This window comes from Urocampus carinirostris, chromosome 3, assembly GCF_059441175.1.
Source record: "Urocampus carinirostris isolate Australia breed hairy pipefish chromosome 3, RoL_Ucar_1.0, whole genome shotgun sequence".
NCBI classification, from domain to species: domain Eukaryota; kingdom Metazoa; phylum Chordata; class Actinopteri; order Syngnathiformes; family Syngnathidae; genus Urocampus; species Urocampus carinirostris.
Window position 1 is genome coordinate 33,000,703 of NC_142351.1, and position 24,700 is coordinate 33,025,402.

The 24,700-nt window shown below is 38.3% G+C and overlaps 2 protein-coding genes across 4 annotated transcripts in view; both read left to right on the forward strand.

The window, feature by feature from the left end:
* trim33 (tripartite motif containing 33) overlaps positions 1–5,583 on the forward strand; it is a 43,709-nt gene extending 38,126 nt beyond the window's left edge. For 2 of the 3 annotated variants that reach the window (XM_088331528.1, XM_088331530.1), the window contains 5 exons: positions 58–169; positions 236–310; positions 400–552; positions 1,773–1,823; positions 5,033–5,583. In XM_088331528.1, the coding sequence (XP_088187654.1) occupies positions 58–169; positions 236–310; positions 400–552; positions 1,773–1,823; positions 5,033–5,260 (619 nt within the window). In that variant the 3' untranslated portion in view covers positions 5,261–5,583. The remainder of the gene's footprint in view (positions 1–57; positions 170–235; positions 311–399; positions 553–1,772; positions 1,824–5,032) is intronic. The other variant, XM_088331529.1, reaches the window with a different exon arrangement.
* Positions 5,584–11,281: 5,698 nt separating this feature from the next.
* Positions 11,282–22,966, forward strand: slc66a1 (solute carrier family 66 member 1). Its single transcript, XM_088331531.1, has 8 exons — positions 11,282–11,428; positions 12,553–12,746; positions 12,819–12,948; positions 13,499–13,586; positions 15,635–15,786; positions 17,578–17,670; positions 20,267–20,452; positions 22,277–22,966. Exons 2-8 carry the CDS (start codon positions 12,556–12,558, stop codon positions 22,361–22,363), a joined length of 927 nt encoding a protein of 308 aa, XP_088187657.1. The 5' UTR covers positions 11,282–11,428; positions 12,553–12,555; the 3' UTR covers positions 22,364–22,966.
* The last annotated feature ends 1,734 nt before the right edge of the window (positions 22,967–24,700 follow it).

Sequence of the window (24,700 nt, forward strand, 5' to 3'; positions counted from 1 at the left end):
CATATGGTGTGTTCTGCACTCTAAAACTTAAATTGCTTTTTGATGAACATTTCTCAGGGGGGATTTTCTCTGCACATTTTGCCGAAGTATATCAAGTCCTGAGATAGACTACTGTGACGACAACAGGACTGTCGGTGGTGAGAATGTCCTTAAACCTGAGGACCAGAGGGTAAGGACAGCTAGCGAGCACATCTTCACTGTCCTTGATTTTGATCAATCTGTTACTTTTTTTCAGAAATGCGAGCGCCTGCTACTGTATATATTCTGTCATGAGCTCAGTGTTGGTTTCCGAGAGCCTGTCCCGAGCTCTGTGAGTTGCCTTGCATGACACAAGCACGCACACAGAACAGTTGCCCTATTTTTTCATGTGTAACACGCACTCTTGTTTTTCTATTTTAGGTGCCAAACTACTACAAAATTATCAAGCGCCCTATGGACCTGAAGAAGGTGAAAAAAAAGCTGCAGCTACGGAACCCTCAATACTACAAGTCCATCCAGGAATTTGTGTGTGACATGCGGATGATCTTCCTAAACTGTGCAAAATACAACGAGGTGCGCTGCATGATTTGTTTATGAATTGTATTTAAAAGTTTGGGCTCCTTTTGCAATGACATCTCGTGTTTGAGTGTGCATGCACATCTTTATCCGAATGATGGCAAAAGGTTAAATGAGTAACACTCAGTGGAAAGTGCAGTTATCCTGTTACAAAATGATGACTTTGCTGACTTTGTTACCTTTCTGGGGCTGCTGATAGGAAGAAAAAAAACATTTGAGCATTCAACAAATAATGAAGTAGCAGAGGGAGAGAACTGCACCACATCAATATGATAGAAGGCAGTATGAAAGTGTTTATGCTAATTATTTTTATCATGTGCAAACCTGAAGTGCATTCTAGGACACAAGTTAACTCCTGATTTGTCCTAATATTTTGGAAAAAAATCCCTTAAGGAACATTGCATTCTCAGATTGTTAATTTGATCTGTGACTGTTCGATTCTTAGAAAACCATATTGTCCATAGAATAAGTTCAACTTTAAGTAGAAATCGCTTGAGTTATTATTAAAACACACACACAACAGTTGTTCAAGCAATGTTTTAAGCTTTTAAACAGGAAGTCAACTTGAATGAAATTCTGTTACACTAATTGGTATGTTTTATGATGACTCGCTGTCAACTGAAAATGATCATCAGTTTCTACAAGCTCTGGTAACAACCCGACATGACTCGCATGTCTTCTGAGTTTGGTCATCTGATGTTCAAAATATAGAAATACGGGGGTAATGGTAATTTATAAAAAAATTACTAACTTGTCACTTTTGGCCTATGATAACAGATTTGTGTATTTTCGATCTTATGTGAAGTTTTATTTCATGGAAAAAAAATTTCACCTAATTTACCATATAAGGCCATGAAAAAGATAACATTTGTCGGTTATCCTTGAATGATTGGTGAGCTGATGTTTTGCCAAACGACTTAGTTCCACCATATTTCTGCCATTCTTTGCGATAAAGTCATAATTCCTCGTTATTGCTCTCTCAAATTTAGCTTTTAAAACAAAACTGCACCTAAAAGGACGTTTCATTTCTTCTTTTCTTTTTTAAAATCTGTTAATACCAGGGAATGTTTCTATTTTGAACGGGATGATTGGATAGCCTGCAATTGTTCACACATAGTCATCAGGTCTTCTGTTCTTACTGTATCTGCCTATTCTGTAAACACTTTTCTCCCCCTGCTACTTGACTGCTTGTGTTGTAATGTTATTGCCCCTTTTAGATGTCTCGAATAATCCAAGTTTATGCTGAGGAGAAAGCGATTGATACACAGGTAAGATGTCCAAAAAAAAAGCACAGATATCCTCCCTCTCCCACTGAGGCCTTAAGAAATCATTTAGCCTTTTGTAATTTGGTTTGTTTGTTTTATCTCAGGAGTATGACTTCATTTTAATTCATTGAGCACATCTACTGAGTAGTTCTCAAGTGGACCGAAACCAATGTATAGTAACTAGCAGCTGTTTTGGGGGGTAAATGTGCATTTGGAAAATATTCACATTTTTTTAGTTTTGACATTTCTGAATAGAATGCAATTTTCCATGTACCCCATATGTTTCACAATATTTTCACAATTTGCGTTGCTAACTAATGTAGACTATAAGGTGACCAATGTTAATTGGTGTTTGAGTTTCGTGAAAAGTGTTTTTTTTTTGTTTTTTTGGGGGAAAAATAGCACTTCTTTCATTACCCCACTTTCAAATCCCTGCGGCACAAATATTTAATTGTAGTCTAAGTTTACAACATTAGTAATTTTTTAACAATGTGTCATTATTGCATTATTGGGAACAAGTTTTCTCTCAGGATTTCAACATTACATTCTCAAACACTAGGGACGTCAATATTTTAAATACTGTATTGTACGTCTTTGTATTACATATTTCATCATCGGATTAGACATGCACAAGAAATGGACAACAAACTCTGTACTGTCAAGAACTCATATGCTCCATGGAAAACATTTAATATGCTCTTTGTTATTATTGTGTATTCCGCACTAAAGGGGCAACTCCCAAAAATAGTTTGTCATATATTGTTCATACGTAAGGCACAACAAACTATAAAGCGCATAAATTGGGACTACAGTAAGGGCTACTCTGTTTATTTGTGTATAACCATTGGGCTCTTAATACACTTAATACACTATAATAGTTCAAGGTTTATTCAGTCAATAAGTATTGCGGAATAAAAAAGCAAAACATTGTTTGCAACTGTAATCAAACCCGGATCACGGCAGTGAACGCGCCGACACTTTACCACTTGTGGTACAAGTGACATATTAAAAGGCATTATTCAAGATTCTCATTATTGTCTTTGACAAGAAATGCCAATGAAATTTTCCTAGACGCCACGGGGTATAGTGTTTAAGTAACGCAGGAAGCTTAAATTTACCAAGGGATTTCAATACAGGATATAATGAAATCATATATATTACACTATTTTTACTAGCGGTGCCAGAAATACCTATTTGCATAGCACACTCTGATAGGTTAAACCAGGGGTCGGGAACCTTTTTGATTCAAAGATCCATGAAAGCAATATATTTTAAATATTTATATTCTTTTTTCTTTTTAAGACAAAATTCGACAAAACTGCTAAACCCTCCCAACAATCAAAAGCTTATTCTTCAGCGCATTGTGTGATGTTTGATTATTTGAACAAATTTATTAACAATGCCAGAACCTTTGTCCCAAATCAATCTCAAAATATCACTTAAAATGTGTCTCCCTCCCGCAGTTACTTAAGAGTGTTGACCGTCATTTGTGTCATAAATAATGGTTTGAACGTGTATGAAAATTTCTTTTGTAAAAATGTAAACAGATGTAAAACAGATTAGTGCAAACAAGGATACTGATGCAAGAAACTAGAGCGTGCGCTGTGTGCTGACCAAATTAAATTGCTCTGGGTGCTTTGCTGGCGTTTTTTGGTGTTTACAGTTTGTTTTGTGGGTTTTCATTATAAAGTGTCTCAAAAGTGAACATACATTGTTTTATGAGCTTCCTTATAAAAAAAATCATTCACAGTCAAAACATGGTCTGTTGGCGTGACGTCTTGACTGTAAACTATACCGAAAATGTGTCTCATATACACTGTACCAAAGCATCCGGAATTAGTATTTCGGCTTTGATTGTTTTACAATTAGCTTCACTCCTGCTATTGATAAAAGGTAGGAACACCATTGAGGAACGTTTCGGGCAGCCAAGATTTAAGCCGATTGGCTATTCAATTAAAAAAAAACGTTTTTTTTTTTTTTTAAAACCCAACAATGAATGCTCTTTACACAGACACGGCACTGCTCTCGCAAAATCACACTGTGTCTGCTTGTCTGTTCAATAGCTGAGAGAGGGTGGGGGAGGAGGGTCTGTGGGGGTAGCCAAGATTCATGCCGATTGGCCAATACCCCTTGACTTGAGATCTCCAATCCCAATTCAAATCAGTATACTGAATTGTGTGTGAGCGTACACCTGCTTTGTCTTCATGCTGCATCTCGCTGAGAATGTGTGTCGCGCGCCTTCGTCGTGCCGCCAAAGAGATGCATCTCTCGCCCTTCCTAGCTCTCTCAGCCAGCCAACCTTTCAGCAGAGCTCTAAACATTTAGTGGGTGGTTCTAATCTCCATTAAACGCAAAAAAACGAGTGAGCTCTGTATATCATAAAGCCTAAGGTAGTAGCGCTCACGTATAAATACTGTATTCTTTTCTCATTTTATCGACCATATTCTGCGGCACAAGGTGCACTTTTGAATTCCTGGCCAAATTTGAGTTTTTTGGAGCGCCTTATAGTATGTAAATATATGGTATTTCTTTTTGGATTGGGAGGTCAGAAAGAGTTGTCATTCATCTTATATGATCCTGGTGAGTCAACTGGACATAACACCTGCATAACGGCAAATTTTTTGAAGTCCACGAAATGTGGTTCTCTAACGAACCTAAAGTTGCCTTATAACAAATTAATTTAATTGCTGTAAGTGAAAGGATAGTGGGATTGTGGACGCGTTCTAAAAGATGGGCTGGGCACCCGTATGAAGCGGCAGGGGTAAACCAGTGAAAGCTGTCAGGCCCTGCTGTTGAACAAAAGTGTGTTGTGTCACCCTGACCCGAGTGACATGGCCGCTTTCTGGTGTCCTGTTTCATCTGGAGGGACGAAAGCATGACCAACTTAGGTGCCGAGGTGCCTAACTTGTTTGGGTGGTTGGGCATTTGGGTTGGCCATGGTCCAAAAACGTTTGTGTGTTCTGGGGTTTTTTTTTTTCTTTATTTTTGTATGTCTTGCTGTTGGTCACCCCTCTTGAGGGATATGACCAAGGTAGATAGAAAGATAAAGTGTTTCCTGGAGTCTCAATGGGTTGGGATGTGGTGACCTGAAGTGGCAAGAAATCAGTACTCTGTACAGCAAGGTTCAAGCACAGCCAACAGATCAGTGTAACTTTTCCCCCCACATCTAATTTGTCTCCTCTTCGACCCCGCCCTTTGTCTTTCTCTGGCAGGACGGATCCGAGATGGCCGTTTCTGGGAAGGCAGTGAGTGTCTACTTTGAGGAGAAGCTGCAGGAGGTCTTTCCGGGGCAGATCTTCCCTGAACCTCCTCACCTGGAAGCTGTGGAGGCTGAGGGTGAGCAAACGGACAAGGAGGAAATGGTGACCTCTGACGACGAATATGTTCAGCCCCGGCGGAAACGGTTAAAAACAGATGACAAGATTGTTCATATCAAGTGAAAAGAAAAGCTGCATTATCGTTTCATAAACACTTCACAACTTGCCTCTTCAGATTTACCGAATGGATTTGTCTGACAATTGTCAAGTACTTTTTTAGATTGAGCATATTCATTTGTATATACGCTGTGACATTTTCTTTACAAAGCAACCTTCCGTGACCTTGAGAATAAAAAATAAGTATCCGTATTTTTTGTTTTTTACCTTGAGTCTGTCAATTTGTGTATAAGAATCTAGCCCAATGAATGAAATGTTCTTCCTGCAGTATTCCATGATTGGGTGCATCATCAACTGAAATATATTAAAGGATATCTATGTTGTGCAAATGAGTTTGGAAAGTGTTCTTGTCCTTTTCAGGGGATTTTGTCTTCATGCGAGTAGATATTATCGGCAGACTGGGAACATGCTTAATTTAGGCCAAAGAAAGCATCCACTTGACTATTTCTATGGTGAGCGGAAGCCAAGTGAGTCAAGAAATGGACCCAAGATAAATTTTGGCCTGGGATTTGGTACTTGAGCCTTGAGTGAGGGTTTGATCAAAATTAATTTGCTACTATTTTTATGTCAGTTTTTTTTGTTGAAACACATGGCTGGGGAGAACAAAATCTTGGTGCTGTACGGTTTAGCTCAACCTGAATGTGCAAATTAAAGATTGGCGATTGAGAACTATACAGCATTACAGTTCACTATATCTGAAACCGGGAAATGTGCACTGACACGTCTAATTGAAACACCTTTGTGTACCCATGTTTGTTATGTGTGAAATTATACGTAAAATAAGCGTGTGACTTGTTGCTGCATACATTTTGCAAGATGGGCAACAACGGAATACATGTGCTGCAGCCTATGCAAAACATCCAATGCTGAGTTTGCAGTAAGCCGAAAGTTCGTGTTGGCGGATTGTTTATGATGTACGTGAGCAAGACTGCTCAAATTCTTGGAATGAAATATACATTGTTAAACATGTCAAAATATCAATTTCTTAGTTATACAGATCAATTTAAATTTTGGTGTAACAATTAACATTGTTAAAGATTAAAACGTAGCCCAAAAAAGTAGAAAAATCTTAAAGGGACAGTGTGTTATATATGACCACTAGATATGTGTAGTAGGGGTGGCCAACCCAGTCCTCAAGAGCAGCATGTCCTGCATGTTTTTGGAGTTTCTCCACTTGAACACAGGTGTTTCCAATTGCTAAGATCAACAAGTTCCTGCAAAGCTTGCAAACAAGCTCATGACTTATTTTACCTGGGTTTCAGACATGGGGCCTTTGAGGACCGAGTAAGATTACAAATTATAGGGACTATTAGGTGCTCAAACCACTTTTTTTTGTTCAGCATTTTGTGGAAGTGGAGCTTGAGAAAAGGCTAAGAAAAAAGGAAAAAAAGTAAGAGTTTTTGTTGCCCAGCTTTTCACAAGTTCCCCCCGTAGCAGCAAGATGATGGCGAACATCAACTTCCTTCTTGGTGAGCCTCATGGTATGTAAAGTAAATGCTAACTTTTCGACCTACAAATATTCAATAACATGAATGTTTATACGATGGTTCATGTACAATTTGCTTATTATTTAAATCACTATTTTGTAACCACTGGGAGCCCCTAAATAATGTGTCACTTTAACTCAGGGGTCGCAAACTCAATTGAGTTTGGGGCTGCTAAAGCCAGGATCCGGGTGATGTTGGGCCAAATGGGGTATTCCACCTAAACAGCTGCTAAAAACTTTCTGCTGTTCTTAAAGGGGCAGTCTTATATTTTTCCACTAGATGTCGCTCTAATGTGTATGAGTCCAAAGAAAACTACAAACTTCTGAGACTGGAAGTTGGCAAAAGCACCCCTTTTTCTTCCAATTGTCACCCAGGCTTTCTAATAAAAAGGCTAAAAGGAGGGAAAATCATGTTTTTAAAAGAATAAAAAATGGGGAAGAGGAAATAAAAATGAGGCAAAAAAAGAAAAAGTAGGTGGAAAAAAGGGAAATGGAGAAAAAAATGAATTAAAGGTGTGTGGCATTTGAAAACTTAAGGTTGCAATCATGACTTCAAGCAGCACAGTAATTGACGTGCATTTCTTTGACAGGCTCGAATAGACATTCTTTTTCATATGGCATTGCTAACACATACTTCAAAGATTAAACGTTTAATTTTCAACTTTTTAAGGACTCCTCAAACTACGCACCCCACCTTTAAAGAGAAAAAAGAAAAATGCAATTTTCCCGCTTTTCTTCATTCTATTTTTCATTTTTATTTTTTCTTGAGTTTTACTTTTTTGTCTTATTTCTTTTTTCACTTTTTCCTTTTTTTTGTCTTTTCCCTCTATTTCTTTTCTTATTTCTCTTGTTTTTAAAAAAAGGTGCGTTTCGATTACTTTGAATCTCCATATCTTGCCTTCTTCCGTTGTGTTTCTAGCACTCGTTGGCGTTGGCACACATCTAGTGGAAAACTAATACATACTGCCCCTTTAACTTTCTTAGAAGGCTGGGGCCTCAATCTATCATCCCGCGAATTTGAGACTTCTGGTTTAGCTAATGTGTAAAATAGTGTAATCAATTAAAACGATCCTATTGAAACGTTTCACAATGTAGAAAATGCACAATTAGGCAATACTTAGTTAAGTGTTTATTTGACCTCGATAACAAATGAGTTCCTGATTTAACACGTTATGAACACTAGGTAAATCAGATCCACCCCAGCCATTTATCTGTGCACAGGATAGCACATTGCTACCGCTGTCCCTTTTCACGACTGTGTTCCAAAAATATTGAGAAGGTGACAATGTTCACCGATGACCAAATCAGCACGAGGAGACGCGCCACGTTTTTGTCAAGTTTTGTGGATATGTGATAAGGTCGTGCGAAATGTTTGTGCGCTGGTACACGACATCAGCAACGACAATTCTCCGCAGAGTGGAATTTACCTGGAAAGCATAACGTAGGCTTGTTATCCAGCCCGCACGAATTGTCACCGTCCGAATCGGACACGATAATACAAAATGCATCCATAGATATTACAGTTGCACCATGACAGAACGCAACAGAAATACGTATTTCAACATCAACTCAATTCCAAATTTAGAAGTGGCCCTTTTGGATTCACAGAAAAAAAGGCAGAATTGTGCAGTTTCCTCATTTTCCTCATGTTGAGGTTTTTGAGTTTTTCCTTGCCCACATGTGGGTTTTGGATCAGAGGATGGTGTAATAGCAGTCTATGGTTTGCAATCTTCTTTGGTCTGTGCAGCCCTTTGAGGCTCCTTGTGATTAAGGGCGTAACAAATAAACCTGACTTGACTAGAAGTGCATAGAGCAAGGCATTGGTTTTCCCCCCAAAAATACACTTTATTTGTTTATCCAAGTGTTTGAAAACCAAGGATGGGCAAACCTTTTGATTCGCGGGCCACATTGGGTTAAAATTGTTGACCTAGAGACCTATCCGCTTTTTCCTCATTTATGAATAAATATGAAAACATCTACACGTTCTATATGGTTTTCAATTCAATTTGTTTTATCAAGTTGGTATTGAAACGCTCACTGGGTAAAATAATACTGTATATCAGGTCGCTGTTTGAAGCACTTCATTTGTGATGTTTTGTAGTACATTGCTGTAGTAGTATTTTACTTTGCAGCCATTTTCTGTAGTAGCGTTCTTGGAGTAGTCTGTAGTCTTCTTTTCTGAATGAAAGCAAAACAATATTTAAGGTCACTGTTTTAAGCTCTTAATTTGATATTTCGTTTTGCAGTATTGCTCTTCACAGTTGTATTTTTTGCAGTTTTACTGTAGTTGTATCTTTGTAGGATAGCTGTAGTTGTATTTTTCTAGAATAGCTGTAGTTGTATTACTGTAGTTGTATATTTCTAGTATTCCGTATTTTTATAGTTTTTCCATATTATTTTGTAGTATTTTGGATTTGTATTTATGAAGTAGTATTTCTGTAGTAGTCTTCTTTTAGTATTTCTGTAGTTTTAATGAATGCACAATTATGAATTAAGTCCCTATTTTAGCACTATGTGTAAAATTTAGGTTTGTAATATTTGTAGTGTTTTTGTAGTATTCATGTAACAATATTTTTGTAGTAATATTTCTGTATTAACGTACAGTACAGTATTGCGGTAGTAGTATTCTTGTTGTATTTCTGTTGCATTTTTTTATTTTTAGAATGAAAACAAAATAATATATAAGGTCCCCATTTTCAAGCACTATATGTGATATTTAGGTTGGTAGTATTTCTGTAACAGTATTTTTGTAGTACACACACAAAGGGGCAATGAGGACAAAGCTGGCACCCCACAAAAAGCAACATTTTGTCATTAGTAGTACCCTTTTTACTATTTTGTTCATATATATATATACACATACATATATGTATATATTTTTTTTGGGTGGGCCGGGTTAAAAAGCCTGCCGGGCTGCATGTCGCCTGTCAGTTTGACCACCACATTTTTGAAGTATTTCCATATCAAATTATGGCTGTGGTAGTATTCTTTTAGTATTTCTGTAGTATTTTGTTTTATTCTCAGAATTAAAGTAAAATGACATATAAGGTCCATATTTTAAGTACTCTATATGGTATTTAGGTTTGTGGTAATTTTGTTGTATTTTTGTAGTATTTATGGAATAGTTTTTATCCATCCAATTATTACAGTAGTAGTATTCTTGTAGTATTTCTTTTCAGAAAGAAAGCAACATGATGTATAAAGTCCCTATTTTTAAGCAATAGATACAATATTTAGGTTTGTAGTAATTTCGTGAGTCATACCTAAGACATTGGTACACATTGCCTCCCTGCTTGGTGCGCGGGATTAAGGGTGGTAATTTGGGGTTGGGTCACCCAATGACTCCCTATAGAGTGCTTCGAGGTCCTAAAATTTACCCACAATGCATTGCTGGCGGCCGTTTTGGAAGTCCACAAAGCTTTTCACTTCATTGTTATTGTTCAGCGAACCAGTTAGATTCTACATTGTAATGCCGAATACGTGCGTTATTGTTGGCTGTTGTAGCCGAGGGGGAAAGGGTGGGAAGGGCTTCTTTAGACCTCTGAAGTGTGTTTACAATCAGGGGATTGAAGCTCAGGAGAAAAGTGAACGGCGAAGACAAATGTGGCTGGCAGCTATCAACCGGTCGAATTTGCCAAAGCTTGACTGTGTTAGTGTTTGTTCTGACCACTTTCTGGCAGGTAAATTGAATTATTTATGATGTAGAAATAAATTTTGAAAAGGTTATGGGACATGTGTACTTCATGTACATCTGTCGACACCATTCAAGTATGGCTAAGTTAAATACTGTGTGCACAGACACATCCCGAACCCAACCAGACACAGGCTTCCATACTTTTGTAATTTTGAAAATCCTTCAGTTCACAAAAGGGACTTGGGTGGAAAATAAGACAAGTTCGATGTAAGTCACACACGGCAACAAATCGGGATCCGACTTCCAGTCCTTGTTTTTAATTTTGTAGGGATCCAATTTTCCAATAAAATGCAACTTCGCAGCGTACCGCTCGCGTGCTTTCTTGTCTAAACTCTCCACGTAGTTTTCCATAGTGTTGATGGACAAAATCCGTACACAAACGAAGCTAGTTGAGTAAATAAATAGACAAACTGAGTAAATATTTGCTCCTCTCGCTATCACCGCTTGTAATCGACAGACTTCCAAGATGGCGGCACGAAGCCGTGTTACTATTTTTAGCACAAAGCGCGGAGCCCTCTATACATCAGTTGGGATGAGCTAGGGGGCTGGGAATCCCCTCCTCTGTATCAATCTCCCAGAAAGTGTCAGGAATGTTAATGAGGTCTTGACTCTAGCCACCTCCCACTAGGGGGATATGTCTCTGGTATACAGTATATACAATTTCCTTACACTGCTTATTTTTAAGCCATAAAAATATATATGTGTATATTATATGATCAACAGGGCAATTTAGAGCTCAAATAATTAAATTGATAAAGAAAAAAACAGATTTCTTTAAAAATCAAAAATCGAACTTCTTCGTGACGATTTCCTGTTTTCGTCCTTGCAATAGGTCCACTTTACTTCACATGATATCAACGTTCTTAACCAATCAGCTGGCAGCTAGCTTGTTTAGTAGTCATCTACTTCCTTGTTTTTAACCATAGCTTCGCAAGGCAGTAAACGAAGTCGTCTGTGGGCTTTTCTTGTATTCGCCGTCGAAGCTACCTCAAAGGTAAGACACTGCCTCATTGTTTTGTTTCTTTCTACTTGTTTTGAGAAGGAGACAGTCGAACGAAAGTTAGTTATTTGTTAATTGCTAACTAAGAAGCTAATATTTGATTCTTCTATTTGTTGTTTCTTTTTGACTTGCTGACTGTAAGCATTCGAGCATTATGTTTCCAAATGTATTCAGGCTTGACGATTTAATTCATCTTGAGGGGTGTCGTGTTAATCACCTAATAATAAATGCTAGCCTAAGTTTTAGTAAATACTTTAATAGTGATTTCAACAGAATGTACTCTGAAAACGTAAACTTGGCTAAACATATGGCTCATGACGTGCGCTCGGACAATTTTGAGACACTAGAAGCTCCCGGGTAGGCCAGCGATTAATGTTTGGAAAACCCTGATAATGGACGCTATAGCTTGTGAAACAAATGCTATGGGGATTTAAAGGGTTGATTGTGACTAATAAACTAATGGCTCCCTGTCTCACATCGTCCCGGTACTAAATACTTTTCCGAGTATCCTTTTTCCATTACAGTCGTACTGCATGGTACGGTTTACCGACGTCATCACTCATCCCCCTCTTTTGGTCAAATTCGTGACATACACTACACCAAATTGGCTTATTTTCCATCCAAACTTGTGACCATAAATATTTTAGTTGTCACATGCGGCGTACACAAGTTAAAATGATATAGAAACAATAAAATAGGGGGGAAACATTTTTGCAGGGGCCTAATGTAATTACTGTTGTGTCTCTGGGGCCATGGAATCGATTTAAAATAAGAATATGTGGTTATGAATGCATTTATTATTCTACAAACTGTATTAAATTATTTTCCAAACAGGGTTTAAAAAGAAACCAAAAACATTCTTGACCATACTTATGGTTCTATACATGTACTTTGGTTTTCAAAACAATTTGGCCAATAGAAGTATTTTATTTGAAGAAGTGTTTTTACTTTATTTTCGTACTGTTAAATGTTTTTACTTTGTACCATAGTGTGGAGGTCCAGGGTTCAATTCCAGCTACTGCAGTCTCCCTGTGCGGAGTTTGAAAGTTCTCCCCATGCTTGCATGGGGTTTAATCATTTTGTAAGCCATTGATTGGCACAGTCTTTGTTGTCCGTAGAATATGTTGAAGAACGGAGTTCTCACAAAAGTACCTTTTGGATGGTCGGCGGGTGGAAACATGACTACGTTGTGTCCCAACGGCTCCAAATGGGTATGGGAAGGGCTTGGAGAATGCGCCCAGGATGAGAGGGACATGGCCAGTATTTACCTGGGCCTGCTGTCCATACTCTGCTTCATGATGTCATCACTGCCGTAAGTTTTTTTTCCCACTTCTGGCTTTAAAAAAAACTGAACAAAGCTTAACACGTTTTTTAATGTTCAAAGGCAATACTACAGCTCGTGTAAAACGGGGAACATGGACAAGGCGCTCTCCATTTGGTTCCTGTTGCTGTGGTTGGGAGGGGACACTTGCAATTTGGTGGGCTCTTTTTTGGCGGATCAGCTTCCACTTCAGGTGAGAAAGCTATTCTTCCCTTTTTGGTGACGAGTGAGTTAACTTGGGTTTCATTGCAAAGTCTGTGATGTTTTCCAACCATTGACACTTTTAATCATCCTATTGTGATCTTCATCTTTGTTTTGATTAGTGACAATTACTTTGTTAATGTCATTCAAATTGGATTTCACACACAATGTCAATACAACTTTGAGGGGTTTGCACCAAAAGCCTCATTTGATTAAATTAAAAGCGAGGAAAAGTCCGTGTTTATATTTATGAAATGTATTATTTTGTATCCTTTGTTGAATTTTGCGATTGAAAAAAAATAAAGCAGTTATTTTTTTTTAAACTTAAACTAAAATTGTATTTGCTGCTTTTTATTAAGAAGGGTGTAAAGTACATTTACAAAAAAAAATCTTTTATTTGAACCAGCAACTCAAAATCTTAGTCGTGTATTAGATTGAGTATGACTGTATGTCGTAGCTTTTTTGGCTAACAAGGCTAACTGATAATATAATTTTCTGCGTTCATTTTTTTTTTTTTTACCACACCTGTTTTCTTCTTACAGATATACACTGCAGTTTATTACGTTTTGGCGGATATGTTGATGTTGGCCATGTATTTATACTACAAAACGAAGAACAGAATGGCTGCAAGTAAGTGTTCAGTTGGATTTTTTTTTTTATGTGGCTAATTTCAAAGTGGAAGTTAACGCAATCAATTTCCTGACAAATATATACTACAGAGAGCCCTCAGTTCTCGTGGTTAGTAGCAAAGTAGCATTCCACCTTCATAAAATCTCAACGCTTAAACTTACTTTGAGATGACGTTATTACCAACGGAGAATATATGACTCTAACCCCGAGTTGTAGCTCCAGGTCATCAATATACATGGCTAATCTGGAATTGGCAAGGTACAGGGTCCACAATTTAGGAGCGTTGTCAGCCTAGCCCTAGCAGTACGCCGGATTAGCGTGCAATCTTGCCTTCTCTCCGACGCTGCCTTAGTAGTTTCTGGAACTCGACAATAATCCACAGATTGCGCTTTTCTGACTTTCCTCAGAGTCCGATTTAATTGATTAATTTATTTTCAATGTGACGAGCTGCTAAAAGCTATCTTGTGCTATGATGCAGGTTGTTTTGTAAGGCAGCCTTTTTTGCACCCGCTCGCTGTTTTTGACTGACAGCACACACCAGCCTATAACAGTTTCGCACACACAAACAGTCACACTCACCTAACACAGAACACCCTCCCTAATATGTCCCCTGTGTCTGCTGTCTATCAGATCACAGTGGACGATACAATGATATAAATGACAATAAAGACAAAATCAATTTATTTCAAAATCCATGAACGTGTGAACCAGCGATGACCGAAGTGCAAAGTAGGGAGGCGTCTCTGTAAAAGAGCAACCACAAGGATTTGTATTAGATACTGTATTTATAGAATATGAGTTAAAAAATAAAATCATCTTCTAGAGGCGGCAATAAAAATTGTTGTCGAGGGATCATGACATTAGGTTCCAGCTAACAACCAATCATGATTCACCTGCTTTCTGAAGAGGACCAAAGTTTGAGCTATATCTATGTCATTTTCCCTTAAGACGAATATTTCCGATATCGAAAAATGGTCAACATCATATTTTACCTCGTTCTACAAAAACGAATGCCATGTTTAGTCTATAAGGGTCAACTAAAAATAATATTTTAGGGCATCTTTTTGTATTAAAATACATAAAGCTAATCACTTTTATCTATATTAAATATATTTAAATGTAGTAACTAAATGTTCTGTTTTCATTTAGAGAAGTGCTTCTCACTTATTCTGTCATGTCCCCACCTCCCGAGGAAGAAGGAAACTTATTTTGTTTTCCTATTTATCCCCGTCCATCTTTGATGTCCTGATCTGTTAAATATTTTTTTTACTGTGTCTCAAAGGGTCTGCTACACATTGTGTGTACTTTTCATACTCAGGCCATGTGCATTGCGCAAAGCTTGGACTCTAAATGCAAAAAAAAAATCATTGTCAGTCAGGGTGCAACTGCCCCCTAGTGGAGTGGAGATGGAATCACATTTGTTTCTTGGACAGTTGGGGAAAAAAGTTCCCAGAGGTCAAATGTTCCTCTCGGGATCAAACATGCTCCCCTTGACGGAAACACGTGCCCCACCATTTGAGAAAATACTTGACTAAGGTCATGCATTCCAGGATTATCCTTGCCCTCATGTAGGTTTTAAATCAGGAGATGGTGTAATCATTAGTCTGTGGTTTGCAATAATCTGTGGTCTGTGCAGCCCTTTGAGACTCTTTGTGATTAAGGGCTATACAAATAAACATGACTTGACTTGACTTCATTATTTTGAAGAGGGGCCTTTTTCGAAGAAAATAGTCTTGATTTGCCTGTATATGAATAGTTTTTGGTGCAGATTATTTGTGAAATAAGACAAACATTTCTGTCTTTTTCTGAGCAATTTTATAACACTGCAAACATGAATGGTTTTGAAAAGTAAGAATCATCCGTTGACATCATGGACACATTTTTAGGGAACTTATTTCTGCAAAGTTTAGTCTTTCTGTACACCTCGGAAATTGATGTGCCGGCACATTGCTGCTGTTCCCTTTATTACTGCTCGCTTCACTCTTTCCTGCCAGGATGTGCTAAATTGTCTCTCGCCTCACTCAGCTGTTCTTCTCCTGTGTCACCAGACAGGATGGTTTTGCGCGTGACGGGTGTAGCATGCATTCTGGGCTTCACGACAAATTTGGTCAACCTCCCGGGGTGCCTCATCAACCCACAGGATGCCCTCCCCTCGGCACACATGGGACGTACGCTGCTTTCAACTTCAGATCTTGCTGCAGTCAGTATTAGGCTTCTTTATTTGTACTCTAATATGTCCTTGGTTTTTACTAACAATTTGGACTCCTATATATATATGGTATTTTTCATTAACCTCATATGGTTTCCCTTTTTATTGGCCAATTTTTGTTAGTGTTCAGCACAATACATTTGAAATCAGCTTTAAGTACCTCACTATTTGTTGTGATTGTGAATCAGACGCCTACAGTTTAATTTGATTCCAATTTGGAGGTTTTTGATTGGATCATATTTCAATTGGTTGATAATGTATGTGTTTGGATTAATTACATTGTTGCTTTCAAAGAGAATGGCACCACTTCTGAAGTTGTGTTGTGTCAATTTCTCACTAATTAAATTTAGCACAGACGTCTGACATACTAATTTCCTGCAGGCCCTTGCATATGAACTTGTTTAGGTGGACTGATAGCAGGCTTGTATTTATTTTTTAATATAAATATTAAATGTTTAATACCTCTCAATTGATACCGCATTGTTTAAAAGGACCATTATCTTTTGATTCTACGCAGTTTTAAACTAAACTAAAGGCATTACAAGGTTTTTTTTTTTTTTTTTTTTTTTTTTTTGCTCACCTTTAAAGCAATGGCAAAGCCTTTTTGTACAAGTTATTTTGGTTCAGGCGATTCTGGGCTGCAATTAAGACACTGTTGATGAAAACAATGCCTCTCTCAAACAGTCGCATTATGCGCTGGACCAGATTCGTTTTGAGATCTTTCTAATTTGTGGTACCTCATTTTTATAATTGACCCATCTTACAAATGTTTAGTCCGACTAAAATCTTGCTCTTTGGTAAAGGTTCAGTATCCGAAGTCAATGACAATACCACTAAAGGTTCCCGCAGGTACGCACCATGAGCATCCTGCATCGTTTATCAGCTAGGTGAGACCGGTATTAAATTGCCAAATGGTTTCGTCTGTTGATTCAATTGCTGCAGCTACTAGGGCTCCGTTCATTTCCGCCATTGCACATGTTTTCTATTTCCAGCTATGGGTCCTGCGAAAAGAGGAGAGAAAAAGAGCCAGGGCGCTACTCACAATCAAAAAGAAGCAAGATATTATCCCTTAAGTCTGAGACAGTGGGGACGGGTATTACTGTTTTATCCAGTTGGAGGGCGTCAATTTGAATATGAGAAAAAGCTGGGGAAATGATCACGTTATCGACGGCAGAAATTAAGGAAGCTTTTATCACAAAAAGACATCTCAAGAAATCCAAATGGGGACGGTCAATGGAGATATTTGATTAAACTGTACATTGGCCTTTCCTGTATTCATGTGATGTGTGCACAGAAAAATGTTTACGCTCTGGTGTGTTGGGGACGGCGCTTCTGCCAGTTGCGCTGATCGCTGACTGCACCTCGTCTGTGGGGGGTTTAATGCTTCAAAAAGATGATTGAGCTGATTATGCCTCTTCTATAGGAATGGTGAATGCATCAAAAACAACAAATACCTCTCCTATCTCTAGCTCTGGGTCGAATTGTGTTAAATCCTAGTGGGACTCTGAGTACATAATTGATCATATAAAAAATGATTTAGAGATACAGATGATATATTTTTTTAAATCGACTCAATATCATCCACTTTGATAATTAAGGTTGGACGTCGAAATCCATCATTAGGTTAAAAGAATGGCCACGTATGATCCAGAGCCTGCATTTCTTCAGAATGGGGTGGGGGAAATGCACATCGAGTCAAATTGTTTTGTAATGTAGATGACTTTGATTTTAAGTTTCTGACTGTAAAAAACTTCTCCCTTTTTTCCTTTTCAATTTCCATAGTCTTTTACCCCCAAAGAGATCATAGGGTTCTCCATTGGCTCTGTATCATCAGTGCTTTACCTGTGTTCCAGACTTCCTCAGATCTACACGAATGTGAGTTGAACAGTGATACACATTGATATTTTTACGTCACATGCTTTTTTAAACAGATGTGAGCCTGTGCTTTTGAGATTATCAGTTTTGGTTTTGTCGGTCACTAGCTTCTGCGTGATGTTGCGGAACTATCCTGTAAGTACCATTTATATACCCGCTTGATGATTACATCGTGTGTTTTTTTTACTCTACCAACTGTACCCCACATAAAGCTTAATTTGGACAGGGGTATTCCTGCCCTTGCTGAACTAGGGTCCGGGTTATGTGACGTCCCGTATGATGCACTTTGAACCCTGAGGGTCATGTGTGGCTACAAGCTGTGTGGCTCTTGGATTGTAGAGCAGAGGTGTCAAACTTGTTAATATTTTCCTCCACATCGCAGTTCTGGTTTACCCTCAGGTCAACACTTCATTTCAGATTCTCTTTGCTGAAGCGGAAAAAAAAAATGCAAAACAGAGTTTCAGCTTATCTTTTGTGTAAACAGAAGCATATTTTAGGAACTTTGCAAGTGAATTGTCAATATGTTATTTTTAGGAACGTTCAGTCAATTGAGACTGCAGACAAGTGTTCCTTCTGAACAGCATTAATCCTGTTTCAATTGTCAACTAGACATTTAGGAATCGACTCGGATGCTTTTGTCTATAGAGGATGTGGCATCATTCTGCCTAACATGTTGCTCAACATGGCGACCGATTAAGAAAAGTTACTATTAATGTTTTACGAATTACAGGCTATTCTACACTTTTCGATTTGCTGTCTAAGCGCGAGCAGACGTCGATATGGGGGCAAGTACCCCCTTGTTTATTGCAAACAAAAATTACAGTATATTGTTTTTGGATTGTAAAGAATGATTATACTTTGAACGACTTAAAGTTCAAACGGATGTTGACGATTTGCAGAGCAGTACCAGGGTAATTAGCGAAACATGTGCCCTTGTAAACATTATTCTATTGTTGACCACTTCAAATGTCATGATCACGATTTGCAGTCAGAAACATGTACTAAGTTAAATTATGATTGCTAGCTGTAAGATTTTGTGACAAAACATTTTTGTGATTGTTACGACTCGTAAACCTAGGTGTTACCAGGTTTTAAATGGCGAATAAAAGAATTAACTTAAAACAGGAAAATGGGAGTCTGATTGCGCTGGAGCAAAAAAGGACAAAAGCACAAGGTAACAGTTTAACAAAAGAATTGCTGCAGTGAATAGGATTATTGAATAATAGTCAACAGTATATAGGAATGTCAACAAAATAGGTCAACTCAGGACCAGGTCAAGGCACTGGTGGAAGTATACCCAAGTAAATAACTTAATAAAAGAGCTGAGAAGAAAGATAATCTAACTAACTAAAGTTTAACGCTTGTTTAGGGTTTGATGAATATGAACCGTAAGTAAGCATCTTATTAAAATAAATGTACCGTATTTTCTGCAATATGAGGTGCACTCTATGTAACACCCCAAAAATATATGATTTTGCCATATTGCACTTCAAGGCAAAGTCAGTTAAAACGGCAGTAAGAGCTCCCGTATGTATTCCTGTGTAACTCACTTATGTTATGTATTAGTGTAATTATTAATCGGTCAAAAACTGTTGCTGACCAAAATCGCAAAGCATTGTATGCAGCAGGAAACTAACCCGGGTCGTGGCAGAGAGAGTGCCGAAACTTACCCACTATACCGCTAGTAATACAAATGACTTCCGAGAAGGCATTCGATTTGATTTCATTTTCTCATCATTTCCACTGGTAGATAGATAGATCATTTTTACTTACGGTGCCAAAAGCAAATGTAGGAAATTGAGAAAATAAAAAGTTGTCCTGAAAGGTATGAATAAAAGCACGACAAGGGAAATGACTCTTGATGTATCTTATGAGTGATTGTGGAGAAAAATCCCACTGGTCATCATATATTAAGGTTACAAAAGGTTGAAAATCAACAGCTTAGATAAACGATTTACAAAACAGAAACGAAAAAAGGGCAGACAGGAAAAGCCAGAGCTTGTCTTGGTCCCTGTCCCCTTGACAACAACAATTTTTTTCACATTATTCTTGATGATTCGGACTTTGCGTTTATTTATACACTTTGTTTTTTCCCAATCTCTAACTTTCGTTTCCGGCACCGTGAGTAAAAATATGTGATAATGAAATAAAATCAAACGCCTTTTTGTAGCTAATTAGTATCACTGGTTGTCTAGTGGTGAAGTGTCCGCACTCTTAACGCCGGGACCGGTGTTTGATTCCTGTTGCATACAATGTTTTGCGGTTTTGGTCAACGATGCTTTTTGATTGATTATAATTGCACGAATACGGTAGTACACCATAAAACCTTGTGATTTAATGCATTTCCAACCTTATCCACCGTATTTAGCGATATATGAGGAGCACTGGATTATAAATCACACTTTTGAATTTTAGGCAATTTTGGTGTTTCAAGGTGTGCCTTTTGTCCTGAAAATATTGTAAAATACCGAATCTTAACTCAACACAGGACTGACAAGCTCAAGATACTCTTGTAAGACATCTTTGATGGGATAGACTCTCATTTGTTCTTGCGTGCGAATAATTGAATATGTTCAACTCTGACTTCTTCCCCCAGTTCAAGAGGAAGTCAACCGAGGGGGTGTCTTTCTTCCTCTTTGCCCTGGTCATCCTTGGAAACACGACATACGGCCTGAGCGTGCTGCTCAAGAACCCTGATCAGGGTCAAGGAGAAAATAGCTACGTGATCCATCATCTGCCCTGGCTCATCGGAAGCCTCGGAACTCTCGTCCTGGACCTCTTTGTATCCTTTGGTTGCCTCCATTATACGACGGCTCATGTGTACCTGCTGTATTGCAGTGTGCCTCTTGACTAGTGCGCAAACAATAACAAATCACAAATGCTCATTCACCTTGACTGTGCACACATTTGAAAGCTACAGCGCCCATTTGAGGACATTACAGTAATTGCTCGTTTATCACTTGGTTGCGTTCCTTTATTTATTAAATGCTCTATTCTACTTTGAAAGCAAATAACAATCCCAATTTACAGGCTCGAGTATGTTTAGCAAAAAAAAGTATTGTACTTTACAAACGTCTACTTTTATTATATATATAAATATATATATATATATATAATGTTCTACAAATAACTCCTGTACTAATTATAATAATCCTGTGGCTAAATTGCACCTAGAGGTAACGTCGGGCCTTAAAAATCCAGCCCGGGCCCAACAAATTGACTTGCTTTGAGGGACTAAGTCCGAAGCAAACACAATTTTTTATCAATAATTTATGTGGACTCAGGAGGAGGAGGAGTGCTTCTGGGGGGATATTTTTTTTTAAAATTCAAACCCGAATTGACATTTCAGGCATCACCTGAATTTCCGGCCAGGCTCGGGCTCTACATCGTACCTCTGATTGCACTACTGTATTGATTCAGGACACAATCCACTTTCCTTCAGATGATATTTGGTCGTCATCATGTGGACGTTATTGGAAAACAAAAATGTGGCATAAAAAGAACAAAAATAAAAATAAAATAAAAGTGCTGTAGTTTTTAAAAAATAATAATTACAAACTACATCCGTACTGTCAAACTATAATTTTTTTGCTATATTGCACTGTTGAGTGTTTGACAGACTTGGGCACTTGTGCAGATGGAGCAGTTTTCTTTTGTGACATGATTTAGGTTAAAATCTGAATAAAATATCTAAGATTTTGACCAAGAATACCTATTATGCACTATTTTTATGTGGGGGCAGGCCGTATTAAAAAAAAAAAAAAAAGAATAATTCTGAATGATCCAAAACTATCTAGTTTAAGATTATATTCGTCCCCCATCGGGGCGGCAGTAGCTCAGGAGGTAGAGCGATCGTTTTAGGATTAAGGGATCCCAGTTCGAATCCCGGCTTGTCCGTGTTACTTGTCGAAGTGTCCTTGGGTAAGACACTAAACCCCCCAATACCCCCAATAAGCAGGTTAGCGCCTTACATGGCTGCACAGATCACGGCCGCTATTGGGAAATGTGAAGCACAATGTAAAGCGCTTTGGGAAGTCATTGACTTGAAAAGTGCTATATAAATGCAGATCATTTCATTTCATTTCATCATGTGGACATTATTGGGAAAACAGTCTGGCATAAAAATGCGTTTAGCTTCCTTAAGCACAGTGAGAAGTCCAATTTTCTGGGCGATAGAAAGCATCTTCCTCAGCCTTAAGGTGCTTTTGCAGGTCCAGATCATTTTGCTGACATGATGGCTTTTAGAGAAACCTTACATTGAAAAGTATTTACGTGTTGGTTGATCAAGCTGTTTTACGCAAGTGTACAACTTGAGCCACAACGTTATTGACGCACAGGCAGACCCAGGCCCAAAAGGGGCTTGAGGTACTGTTTATCCATTCAGAATGCAGAACACAATGCACGAAGAAAATCAGCAAAGTATTGAAATAGCGAAAAGTTAACCGCAATACAGAGAGGGATGACTGTATTGTGGTTACATCTCAGGTAACAGGGGGACCAAGTTCTCACCGCTGTAATATATATATATATACAATTTTTTTTTTAATAGATCAGATTTTGTGTTCTACTTATCTCTTCTCAGTTCATCTTTAACATCGCGTTTCAGATCTCTGTGCAGTTCTTCATATACGGCAAAGCTGCAGACCAGCTTGAGGCTGGCCCCTATGAGAGAGCGCCCCTCCTAACAAGCTAGAACTGATTGGTTTTCAGCAATTTTTTCTTTCTGGAATCTCCATATCAGGACAAACACATCTACTTTTTTTTAATTGTAAAAATGTATTTATTTCACTTTTTCAGGTAAATGTTTTTTAGTGATGATGATGTTGCCTTGGATGGTGACATGCCGTCGTAGTTTTAAAGGGAATGACGATGACTTTTTTTCATTGGAACTTCTAGTTTTTCTTGCCAATGAGTTGCCAAACGCTGCTGGTGTATCAAGAGCTCTGGTTTCAGCTATAGCCAGAATCTTGACTTATGTTTTTCCTGCTCTGAAACGTAGAAATTCTATGTTTTTTGGGAAATCTGAAAAAAAAAAAATGGTTCTTTAGTTTTTAAACACATTGTGATTTCATTATCAAGTTTTAACTTCACTATGTACTTAGTTCCCTTTTAAAAACAGACACATGGCCAATTTTACTTGCACAGGTGATGAGGCATGGCGCAAAAACTGCGTTTACACTTACATGCACATTTAATTTACAGTTTCATTTAGCATTTGCACATTTTTTTGTATTTATGGGAAAATTTAATTGTGTCAGTGTTCTGTAAAAGATGAATAAATTGGAAACAATTTGAACCTGCTTACTCTTCATTTTTTGGTGTGTTTTTATGATTAATTCAATTCATAGGTGCTCTACGTAATTTGGAACTTTTTACTGGCTAATGCCATCTTCTGTCTTAGGATATCATTGCAGCCTCTGTCAAGCTCCTTATGTTTAGTGTGTAAGTATGTGTAATTCTTCCATCCATTATCTGCACCGCTTATCCTCAATAGGGGTGCTGGAGCCCATCCCAGCTATCTTTGGGCAATGGGCAGGGGAAACCCTGAACTGGTTGCCAGCCATTCGAAGGGCACACCAAGACAGACAACTCACTCGCTCATTCACTCCTAGGGACGATTCAGACCGGCCAATTAACCTGACATGCATATTTTTGGAATGTGGGAGAAACCCGGAGTACCTGGAAAAACACACGCAAGCACGGGGAGAACATGCAGCCTCCACACAGGAGGTTCGATCTCATGACCTCAGAACTGTGCCGCACACGTGCTAACCACTGCGCCGCTGTGCAGTGTAATTCTTATACAACTCAAATAAACTTTTTTTCATCTTTTGTAAGGTTTTGATTAGCATTTGTACTGTACTTGAAACGGATCTCTTTCACAATTTTCATGCTACTCTAACAAAAAAAGCGGGGACAAGCGTAATGTTACTCTATAACCCTCCCCCTTCTCCTCCAAGGGCTCTTTGAACTCTGTTAGGTATTGTTAACACATACTGTACTTAATATAGAACATTTTCTTTCATATTTTAAAAGACACCTCAAAATACATCAGCCGCCACTCTGTGTTTTCTTCAAACTTGCACTTCGTCCTTGCGCAGCCGCACATGCAAAAACAGTGTCAGAGCCCACCCGCTTAGGTTCTAAGGTCAGTGTAAAAAAGAGGCTTTAGGAGTGTGAGTCCTTGTGATACGGCAGCAGTTTGTGATGACGGACTTTTGGGAGTCTGTGAAAGGAAGAGTCCATCCATCACTAGTAATGAGCGGAGGCAATTTATAAACACGATCTCTGGGAATTTTGTAATGAGGCATTTAGAGCCAATACAAACTGGTTTGACATATTTTGAAGTAAAAAGCCATGTTTCTCACGTTGAGAAAGGTACCGTATTTTCCGCACTATAGGGCGCACCGGGTTATAGGGCGCACCCCCAAAAAATAGTTGTTGGTCCTATATGTTCCATAGATAAGGCGCACCGGATTATAAGGCGCTACAATGGGAACGTCGACAAAACAGTCAGATGATTCAGTCAAACTGATTACCCCCTTAACATTTCCAAAGCTTGCAAAGAAACAAATACGTGTCGTAAACACGTGCGGATGCGGTGTCCGTACGATGCCACCTAAATGCGTCATTTCACATATCATTCGGAAGGTTAAAGTCTTGGAATTCAATAAATGCCAACCATTCCTTAGTTTCTATTTTCTTTTTCGCTTGCAACTTTACTGTGCATATGACAATAAACACTTGGAATTAAGTTTAATTCACTCAACTCATCACAGCAACATCAAGATCGTTCTAAAACAAGATACCGGGAAAATATAAAGCCGCATAACTCACCTAAGTTCTCACGTTCAATAATGATACGCAATCATGGTCTTCTTACAACCGTGAGTGTAGTAAATCCAGGAGAGTAAAATATTTACAAATACAGACTAATGAATCATGTTTTATTATGGCGTAGTTTAGCAAGCTTGCTAATTCAGTCATCTTTTTCGGCCAATTGCAGGGTTTGTTTTGGCCCTCTAGCCAA